Raw genomic sequence first — 10,923 nt, 5'->3', positions numbered from 1 at the left:
TGAATTAGACACTGGGAGTCCAGCTTCAGATTGAAGATCATTAGGAGCATAGACAGAGGCAAAGCCACAGAAGACCATTCAGGATAAAAGGATGGAAACCCCACTGATTGTGTTAATGAAGAAATCTCATTGTAGTCATTGCTGGGAATCACTTGAGGAAAACACTGCAAAACACTGAGTTAGGTCTTGCATGTGGCTGAGGAGGTCAAGGACTGAAACAAATCCACCAGGAGGACTTGACCTCCTGAAAAAAATGCAGCAGAGGCAAACATAGAATCATAGAATTAATCATTAGGTTGGAAAAGACCTTTGAGATCATCAGTTCCAACTGTACTTGTCCACTACTAAATCATATCCCCAAGCACCTCATCTACCTGCATTTTAAACACCTCCAGGGATGTTGACTCAACCACCTCCCTGGGCAGCCTCTGCCAGTGCTTGATAACCCTTTCTGTGAAGAAATTTTTCCTAATATCCAATCTAAACTTTCCCTGATGCAGCTTAAGGCCTTCCCCCTTGTCCTATCACCTATCACTTGGGAGAAGAGACCAACACCCACCTCTCTACAACCTCCTTTTAGGTAGTTGTAGAGAGCAATAAAGTCTCCCCTCAGCCTCCCTTTCTCCAGGCTAAACAACCCCAGTTCTCTAAGCTGTTCCTCGTAAGACTTATTCTCCAGCCCTTTCACCAGCTTCATCACTCTTTTCTGGACACGCTCCTGGACTTCAATGTCTTTCTTACAGTGAGGGGTCCAAAACTGAACACAGTATTCAAGGTGTGGCCTCACCAGTGCTGAGTACAGGGGTAGAATCACTTCTCTGGTCAAACATAGCACAGTAGTTGACACTGCAGTACCAGAAGAGAGTTGGTCTGCTGTTGGGTGGTGGATGGAGGGAAAGGTGATGGCAACAACTGTAAGACCCTGGTGTACAGGGGAAGGGTTATGGAGGAAGGGAAGGAAACCGTACTGTGTGCTAAGCATTTCGCTGCAAGTTTGATTACGGTAACAGAGTGGGTCAAGTCTTCTAAAAAATGCCAGATATCAGTGTTGTGCAAGGCAATGCAGAAATGCCAGAAACAAGCTAGCTGTTTGTTTTTAGTACGCTGAGTAATTCCTCAAGAAATCAGGGTAGGATAAAGGTCAGCCAAATGGTTAAGTGGTGGGAAAACCTATGCCAGGCATCTTCAAGTCCCAAAATATGCTGAGAGTGAGCAAGCCAGCTCCCCTTATTAGTCAAGATGCAAGAACGCTAGGCGGGATGAGAACAGAGAGATACCAGACAAAATGGCTGTTTTCAAGAGAGAGAAATTCACACGTTAATTGAAAGAGACATCCAGAGGTCTAGGGCATCAGTAGACAAGATCAGCGACAGACCCTCCAAGGACTGAGATCCTCCAACTTTTCTGGACAGCCTTCTCCAGTAATGTGCTGCTCACCCTGGGAAAAAGTTGTTCCCTAATGTGCAACTCACCCTTCAAGTGTTGTGACCTCTTGATAATGATCTAGCAGTGCCAAGACGACATTAACTCTGTCATCTTTGTAGTCATGCTTAAAACACTTGAAGGAGAGGGAAAAGGTGACTCATATTTCATTGACTTTAAAGGCCTGTGAGTGAGTTTGGGTGCACATTTAATAGTTTTGGGTTTTGTTGGCCTCCCAGGCATTGCTTTCCTGTTTTTTATTCCTGAAGCACACCAGGAAGTGCTTAAAAGGCTTGGCCATGGAACCATGAGGGCCTTGCATTAGGTGAAGCAGGGCATGGCAGAATCACACCTGAGTGCACGGGGATCCTGTCTCATGTCTCACGGCTGAGATAGAGAAGGCAGTGTTGTTGCGATTGTATGGTGACAGAATAAACCACCTGCTTCACAACATCTTTCCTATGCTCCTTCCTATTTGTGAGGCAGAGCCAGAAGGGACCCTGGAAGCAGGCTCCATGTGGGAGAAAACAAGAAAGGACTCAGTAATGTGTAAATGTGTAAATGAGTAAATGTGTATTGGAAGATTCACATTATCTTCGAGAAAGAACGTAGGAAATTAGTATTACAGGCTTGATTCTCCAATTCAGTCTTGCCTCAAATCAGTGAAATAAGTGGCAAAGCAAAATGAGAATAAATCTGTGCAGTACTGGGCTGACAATAGTGTTAAATGCGTAAAAGGTTACAAAGGAGAAGGTTTCAAGGTGCTTGTGTGTTATTTTCCTTGGATTCAATAGTGGTTTTCAATATCTTCCAATTACTATGGGACAGAGATTAAAAATTACATATGTTAGCTCTTTTGCATTCAAGAAACACTAGTATCAAGAACACAGATGATTTTGCAGGTTTATTTCATTACCAGCTGTGCCAGGCCGCAAAGTTGTTATAAAGCTGACAAAAATATGAGTGAGGCAGCCCTCCTGTGATTACCAGCTTAGTGAGCTGAAACCAATGGAGATGCAGCAATGTTCTGCACGAAGGAGCCTTTCTTGTTTCTTTTCTTCTTATATACCAAAGCAAGTATATTGGGAATTACTGGTTTAGAGGTTTACTTAGTCTGTTCTGCATTGTGACAGTTCGGGTTCAGAATGCACTGAATAAATGCTTCATTGTCGTTCTGTGCACGGTTCAGTCTTTATAGTATAGTGCTACAATTTTTCTGTTCTTTGGCCAGCAAAATGAGGCAGAGGCTTAAATTCCAGCTTATTTTTAATATGTGCTCTCTTGGAACATTGAGAGATTTTCCAACAGTACAGGAAAATGAAGCAGTGCGCAGACTATTGAGATGTTCTTCATGGCGTGTATTTTGTTCATTATTGTTGTTGAAAGAGCCTGTTCAATAATAGTTGAGTTTCTAGGGGGAAGAGAACCTTCCCAAGAAGAGGATACTCTTGGTCTTGTTGTGCCTGATAAAGAAGATAAAAGGGTGATCTGCCACAAAAATAATTGTAGCACCAAGACTTCGTGATGCCAGTGCTGCTGCACTGGCAGCTGCTGCCTCTGTGCCTTCTTCATTGACTTCCAGGTAACACTTGTGAAAAACTTGTGACAAAACCAGATCACCATTTTCTGACATTCCTGTGAAATCAGCTTGACCTTCATTGAAAGCATCTTGTATCCCCATCCTGCTCAAAGTGGATTTGAGGTTGTATTTCTCTTCTAACGTGAACCTGGGCATATAAACCTCCATTTTCATTTTCTCCATTAATTCTGGGCTGGTCCATGCAGACAAGTTTTCAAAAGTCAATTCTCTTTCTAGCTGCAGTTAGTAAAAAGAACATTAGAGTGGTCAAAACCCTGTGCCCCAAAGGCTGTTTCTTCTCATTTCTTAAACAGAAAACTTTTCAAGCTCTAGTAGGAGTACAAACCTCTCCCAGAACAGTAGTGAAAGACCAATTTGGATGTCTTTTTGACTAAAGGAGTATGTTGCTCTACTGTAGGTCGACGCAGTATTTGAACTATTCTCAGTAATTGTCAGTGAATATAGCAGGATTAAATAGTTGTAGAACAAAAACGTCAATGTCAAGGAAAAATAGTCTGGTTGACTTTTCTGTTCACTTTTCTGTCTTCCCTACATTTTAGAATTTACTGAAAAGAGCTATTTTTCTTTTTCTATGGAACATCTATTAATGTAAATGAGAATTCATTGAGTTTATTATCCAAAGCCAGGATTCGTGTCTTTACAGAAGGTGGCAGTGTCCGTATGTACTAGCTCTGGACTTCTTGGAAAGTAATGGCGGCTGTCCAAATTTGTGGAGTTTTTTTCAAATGAAATCACGTCTGTCTGAATCAGTACAGACAGTGATTCTGAGCAGGGGTGACTTTCTGTCCTGTTTTTGTTTGTCTAGAAGAGCCAGTCTTGTAGGGTTTGGGTTACCTGTTTCCAGACATGACCAATATTAGGAACTACAGAATTGCCAGCTGATAAGAGTAAGAAATTTGGTCTGAGGTCTAAGATGTTCAAGTTCACAGTGCTGGACCAAGTTTGGGGTTTGCTTTTCCTTGAGCCTGATCAGTACCCTCCTTCCTAGAAACATGACTGCAGCCTAGTCGTTTATCTTGTACATGCATAAAACAAGTAAATAATGACACTTGTTTTTTCACATAATTTATGTTCTCAGTTGCTTTACCTTTTGTAGGCCGATGTTGTCACTTGGTAGCAGGATAAACATGCTGAGGTCATTATTGACATATGGAAGCTCAAGAACGTCAATCTGGACTGATTCTACATAGGTCCAGTTAAATTTATCACTCAGGTACATCATTGGCACTGGTTTAGTCGTATGCTACAACAAAACAATTAGACATTTGCCAGTTAAACTCTGACTGCAGTGTAGGACTGGGTTAAAGTAGCACAGTGAGATTTCATTGTATTTACTGCACAAGCTGCCCAGTGTGTCTGAGGCATCCTTGTGTCTCTCAGTGGTGAAACACAAGATCTACAGAGAACTTCCGGTCTTCTGGAAAGGCACTTGGGGGCTAGACAGGTGATCTAAGCAGTCACAGATGACACCTGTTACAGGAAACTATTCCACTCTGATTTGCCAAATGGTTAAAAATGAAAATGTAAAGAACTAACCCACACAGTTTTGTTCACCTCTGTTTTCCCTGCCTTCAGAGAACAGAAGTTTGTTTGAAGTCAGCTTCTGACAATTTTACCTGTGTCTCCAGAGCTAGCTATGTGTGTGCAGGCTTTGTGCTGAAGATGAGGTGAAGAAAATATACTGTATGCATAAAATGAAATAACTTTCATGATGGATTTCATATGTATTTAAAGACTGGCAGGAATTTCTTGCCCTCATCTTTTTCACTGCCTTTCCAGCCAGCAGTTTAGGATATAGGTCAGTGTATTCCCTCACCTTATTTATTCTGAAAGGCCTTTGCCTGGTAGCTTCAGCTTTGAACTTTGTTGCCCAGTTTCCTTTGAAGTAGAGTGCATTTACTAGGACGAGTCTGGTGAGCGAATCTACAGATCCAGGAGGCAGCAAATTTTGGATTTTACCTTGAGAAAACAGAAGGACATTTACATATTTGTGTAGTTTTACTGTTTTGGAGTGAGCATTGGCACAGTTTCTGCAGATATAAGCCAGGGAAATTGTAAGTGCTGATATACATGCTTTGAGCTTGAGATTATTTGCAAATAAGTGGTTACTGAGGTAACCTTGATTCACAGCAAAAAGTAAGGCACATTCTTCACATATTTTGAGGGAGGACTCTAACAGTAGTAAAAGCATGTCGGTGGATGACTGTTTTAGGAAAATTGATCTGGTTTACCTTTCTGAGGTGAATTGTTTTACCTGTCTTGGGCCCTTTGAGTACACAAACTTTGTTCAATGCTGGAATGACTTCTTTGTGAATTTAAAGAGAAAATGCAAGAGCTTACCTTCAGTCTGGTGTTCGACCCTGGAATTGATCTCTCTTCTGATTTCATCTGCTGCCCCCACAAAGTCAACTGACTGTGGCTCAGTATTGTAGTACTTCTTGGCTAGCTGTAAGTATTCCTACAGTGCAAGAGAGACAGCTGTCTTATGTTTGTTGCCTGTCAATGTAAATGCTAGTAAATAACTACAGCCAAATAGGGAGAAAGCCTGATATAAGTGACATAGACTACAGGCACAGCATTTTGTTGAAAGAAAAAGTATTTTTTTGTGGAAATAGTAACTTTAAATGTTTTTATCTATCCACGTCTGTAAAACACCCTGGAATTAAATACATATCCCTTAAAATTAAAATTTTAGTGTCCAAATTCTCAAGAATAGTCTCATAGAAAATATTTGTCTTGAGGATAACAACGCGATTTGCAGATTGAATGAATATATGTGAAAACACATAGATTATGCTGTGTTCTCCTAGGTAGGTCATGAACATTGAGTGGCACTACATTATCTGAATAAGTGGCCTACCTACCTTACTGAAAGGCAATGCTTTTTCTCCATATAACTGGTTGACGCTTTTAAGAAGGTGGTTTTTAGTGGGTTGGTTGATTTCAAAGTGGAGTTCTTTAAACCCAGAATGGATGTTGTTTGATTTGCCAATTTCTGTCTTGGAGAAAATGAAAAAAGAAGTTACTCATCATGTTGTGTAAAATAGTTCAAAATTTCTAATTTCTGCCTTCATACGGCTCCATCTAAAGGATTTCTGTTGAGGTGATCTGTTACCTGTATTGCAACACAAGAAGTGTTCTAAACCACACAGCTATTAAAAGAATCATTTGAAAGTATTAAAAGCTGCACACACAGGATCAACGTTCGTAAGTGTCTCAGAATGGAAGTAGTAAGAGCCTGAACCATGTAATACATTTAAGAATTTCTAAGTGAAGATTGTGAAACTAAATATATCCAGAGAGTGATAAACAGAATGTAATTGTTAAACAATGCATGAAGATTTGGCTCTATGACTCCTTTCATTTATGAAAGTTGAGTGTGTTACACGGAAGGTTTGCCCCTAAATTTCTTAATCTTACTCCTAGTGGTAGTATTTCGTACATTTTTTTATGTTGCAGTAATTGCAGTATATTCGTTATCTTAAAGTAACAGAATTAAATGAACGTGGGCTCAAACTCTCAAAGGAGCACAAGGAAGTTAGTCTGTGAATCAGTAAACTAAAAATCTGTGTTATATTCATCTTGTCATTACAACGGAATTTCTAATCTGTTAGAATGCTCCCTTTGCCCTACCCACAGCGCTCTATAATTCTTACAGTTCACACAAGCATTACTCATGAGGAACAATCCTTCTCCTGTTCATGCAGTGCAAATGACTTGTTGACTTAGCCCCTAAAATAAATTTTCTTGATGTCAGATTTGGCTGTGGAATGCAGATTTAATCTCCCATTCATCAGAACTCCCCACCACGGAGGCTTTGTGGGCAGCCTACGGGGAAATGGCTCCCTCCCACAAACAGTAAGAATGACGGGAAAGAGCAAGAAGAGCTTGACATCACTATGGTTGAATTGTCAATGAGGAAAACCTGCCTTTACTGACTCAGAGGGATTATGTTTGTTTTTCTGTATTTTTCTGCGATATCAGATTACATGTACTTTGGTAGCAGATGCCTGCCAATATGTCAAAGAAATATTTCAGGTCTATAATGATTTCCACTTTTCTAAGATTTATTGCAAGCAACTGGTCTACCTTGGGAAATTCCAAGATGTCAGTTTATTTTGTTAACTAGTCAACTGAAATGGAGACTAATTTCTGAAGAAGGCTTACCTGCCAAGCATGGGTAGCCTGGAAAAGTTAATACTGTGGGTTTTGTTGTCTTGATGCTGCAACCAAATATATGGGAGCGCAGCTCTGTTCTTGTGATAAGCTCTCTGAGGTAGGGACCATGTATATTCAAAGAACCTAGTTTTGCTAAATAGCTAGCTAATGAACAGTAATAATTTCAGAAAGAAATATCTTCAAAGCTAAAGGAAAAAGATTAAAACATATTTATAGAAAATGGTAATATTAAATCTTGAATTTTGCAAACTCAAGGTTAGTTTTTGCAATTCTGCCTGAAAAGGGGAAGCATATAATAAGTATTGCATTAGATGAAGGTATCACAGGATGCTGTACTAATTAATTGTGTATGCTGCATCTGAGAAAGGCAAACATAGGCAAATGCAAATGTGGAAGAAAAACAACAGAAAGAGAAGACATAACCACACCCATTCTTGGTCACTAGACTTGGTGACATACCTTCTGGAAACAGGCTAATTGATTTGATAGACGCTCTTCTGTTCTGGAATAGACTTGCATTCTTATGGTTGTGGTGATGTTTCTGGCTCCTTCAGCTTTATTAAAGTGAAGTACCTATAGTGGGAAAGCAATAATAAATGCAATGACAGAAAATTTGCTTTCAGTAAAATCTTTCAACGATGTTTTGCAACTGGTGATGAAGAGTCAAACTCAGGTTTCGTTCTTGTGTCTAGTCCTGACTGAATATTAGATCTTTGGTTAGACCTTGAGGCCCATGTCTACAAAATGGCATGAGCACACTAAGCTAAGAGTTGTGGGGCAAAACTCTCATGTAACTAGCCTTTGTATATCTGCCTGCTTTGAGTTATGCCCTGGGCTGATCAGTTAGTACCTGGGAAGAGCTGGTTATCTGCAGATGGAGACTATCAAAGCAGAAATCTAAATGGAGCACTGCTATGTGTCAGAAAACATAAAAATCATGGGGGCAGTTCCATGCCTTAAATCCCTTGCTATGGACATCTATACCTTATCCAGGCTTGGAACACTTTTCAGAAGAACTGCATGTTTACAATCCCTTCTTCCTAGCAGAAGATGACTCCTTTCTTTGTTACCCTGCTGACCCTCTTTTGTCTTATAAATCACTCCCTTATCAAGTGAGACAAGTTCTTCTGCCTTAGCAGATGCAAACTCACAAACTTCACCTGTTATGATAAGAGCTAGGTAGCTATGAGCTGGGGCTGATCTCACTGCTGCCTGCTGAAGCTATGAACTTTACACAAATACAACTTAGGGATTTCAGTAAGAGATTTTTTGCCTGTAAAATACATACTCAAAAGAGTGGGCTATAGGGCTGTAGTCTCAGCATATTTCTTCTCTGATCTTGTGGATGTGGATTTCTGTTTAGTGAAGTGCAAAACTTATAATAGCTACAGGGAAGAGTTTTTTGTGGGGGATCATTCCCAAAGAGAAGAGATGTGAGATGGGAATTGTCTGTGACAGAGTAGAAGGAGAATTGTGGTCTCCTACTCTCTGATCAGTGCTCAAGGTACTTAGCTTTGGGATGAAGATCCATTATTTCTGCTGGTGAGATTTAAAAGGAGACAATGTCACCAGTGCCACCTTTTTCATTTGCTGGGACCCTGTTTCCAAAAGTTTAAGCACACTATTGCTTTGACCTGCAGAAGCAGAGAACTGATCTATCTATTGCAGTATGCATCAGGGATGAGATATGAGCTGGCATGTATGCATAGAGTTTGGATTAGAGTAATTTCTGCTTGTGCCTTTCCTCTGTACCATCATTGTACATGTCCTGTGTAGAAGATGTTATTCCAAGAGATCAACCCTTTCAGACAGCTACCTTTAGAAGCCAAGACTCACCTTTGCCATTTGATCTGCAGTGTTACCTTTGGCTCCCAAATAAACAGTGGCCAGGGCAGATGAAATACTCAAAGGGGAGAACAAAATATTCTTGTCACCATCTTCCTGACACTCATGTTTGAAGAAGTCTATAGCAAAGCTTATGTTTGCTTTATTCAAAGCTTCCATTGTTTTGAACCTGCACAGAAAAGGAGAAAAGATGTTGTTCTGAATGACTAGTTATGACTTATGTGTCTGCAGGTTTCTCTTGATTTTGAAGTTTCTTTTGTGATTTAAAGTCTTTCTAAAAGTATCTATATGAAGAATGAGGAGGATTAATTATTATAAAGTCACATAAGGTTTAGCATGTCTTGTTTCACTGTTGCTATCAAATGAGTTAGGGAAAAAGCAGCCTCCAACTTTGTTTTTAATTTGTTCACCAGGACATTTATTAACTGTCCTTTATACCAACTTGAAGTGACTGTTGCTAATATTACTTACTGGTCCCTGGACTAGAGAATACTGAGAGACTGTTTCTTACAACAACTCGTATGCTTCAATTTGTACAAAAGCTTTTTGATGCTCATAGCTGTAGTGAACAAATAGTCTGATAACAGCAACAGTCAACTATGCCTCTAGGAAAGGACAAGATACTCCTTCCAATGCTTACACGAGCACCGCCCAAATTAGTGCATGCTGTGTCCTGAATTCCCTTTTTGACTTTCAAAAATGTCCTGATACTCTGTCTTACAGCGCTAGCCCAGATCCTAGCTTCCCTACCTTTCTGCCAGACAAGGTTTCTGTATTAGTAGGTCACAAATGCTGCTATTTTGTCATTTGAATTGCAGGTTTATCTCAGACCTCTAGGCAGAGGCTAGGAGTTATTCTGGTTGGTACAGGATGGCATTAGAAGAAAGGTGGTTTGTGTCCTAGCAGCTTGCAAGCCAGGGGCTGACCTGATGTTGATAAGAACTGAAGAGCACAGGAACAAAGTAGTTGACTTAAGCAAACACAGTGGTTCTTACTCTGCTACGATACATATGCTAGCCAGTGAGCTCTAGAAGCTATAGAACTCTGTACAACAAATTTCTCTTCCTGTATATTTTCAAGACACCCACCCTCTAGACCATGCCTGTGCCAGCTTAGTAAATTACTTTCCCTACTGTTTGTTGTTTCCACTTGCTACCTTTCCCCTCCCCATGCATTTGCCAACAAAACAACATCATCCAAGAGTATATGAAATAAATAATCTCTAGAAATAGTTACAGTACCTTGTTTTGCCCAAGAAGAAACACTGCTGCTGTGGGTGTCCACGGTTTCTGCAGTTCACGTGAAGGGTAGGGTGAATTTATAGTGTGTCTGGCCAGTTCAGCAAAGGTTCTTATGACTCATGACTGTGCAATTTATTATGCCCTGTAGGCCACATCCCTGTGGAAGACCTGAATCATCTCAGAACAGGATCTGAAATGATGATGAGTATGCTATCATACAAGAACCTTACAAAACTGACTGCAGAACTATTTCTATAAACAGTTTTTGTGGCAACAGGCTAGTAAGAACTTGAAGCTGCACTTTTTTAAACAACCTTTCTTTTGCGGTTTGGAGGGTTTAAAAAAAAATGCAGTTCTGACCTACTTCTTTTATGATTTCTCTAATGGAATCATTTCTGAGGAACAGACTGACAGAGAAAGGAAAGTGAGTTTTGTATGAGTTTTTCTATTATCTGTTTCCTATTGAGAAAGTATTTGTCACTCCTGGTGGGTTTCTATTGTAGAAAAGTGGATTTTATTAATCTTGGAGAATTCTAACACTGTACAACAAGGGAAGTGGTGTCACTGTGAGATAGTAAAGATTGAGAAACAGTCATCAGACCCTTGTTTTCATTGTCAGTGGCAACATCACTCAAA

General features: G+C 40.1%; 1 protein-coding gene across 1 annotated transcript; it reads right to left on the bottom strand.

Annotated features, from left to right (window-relative positions):
• Positions 1–2,031: 2,031 nt before the first annotated feature.
• On the bottom strand, positions 2,032–10,417 carry LOC104066682 (serpin B10). The gene is made up of 8 exons (XM_054058546.1): positions 10,288–10,417; positions 9,038–9,215; positions 7,661–7,774; positions 5,887–6,021; positions 5,363–5,480; positions 4,839–4,981; positions 4,110–4,265; positions 2,032–3,238 (listed from the first exon to the last, which is right to left on the bottom strand). Exons 2-8 carry the CDS (start codon positions 9,203–9,205, stop codon positions 2,834–2,836), a joined length of 1,239 nt encoding a protein of 412 aa, XP_053914521.1. The 5' UTR covers positions 9,206–9,215; positions 10,288–10,417; the 3' UTR covers positions 2,032–2,833.
• Between the last annotated feature and the right edge of the window lie 506 nt (positions 10,418–10,923).

This window comes from Cuculus canorus, chromosome 2, assembly GCF_017976375.1.
Source record: "Cuculus canorus isolate bCucCan1 chromosome 2, bCucCan1.pri, whole genome shotgun sequence".
NCBI classification, from domain to species: Eukaryota; Metazoa; Chordata; class Aves; order Cuculiformes; family Cuculidae; genus Cuculus; species Cuculus canorus.
Note: the sequence above shows the minus strand (reverse complement) of the source record. Positions and strands in the feature narration are given on the sequence as shown.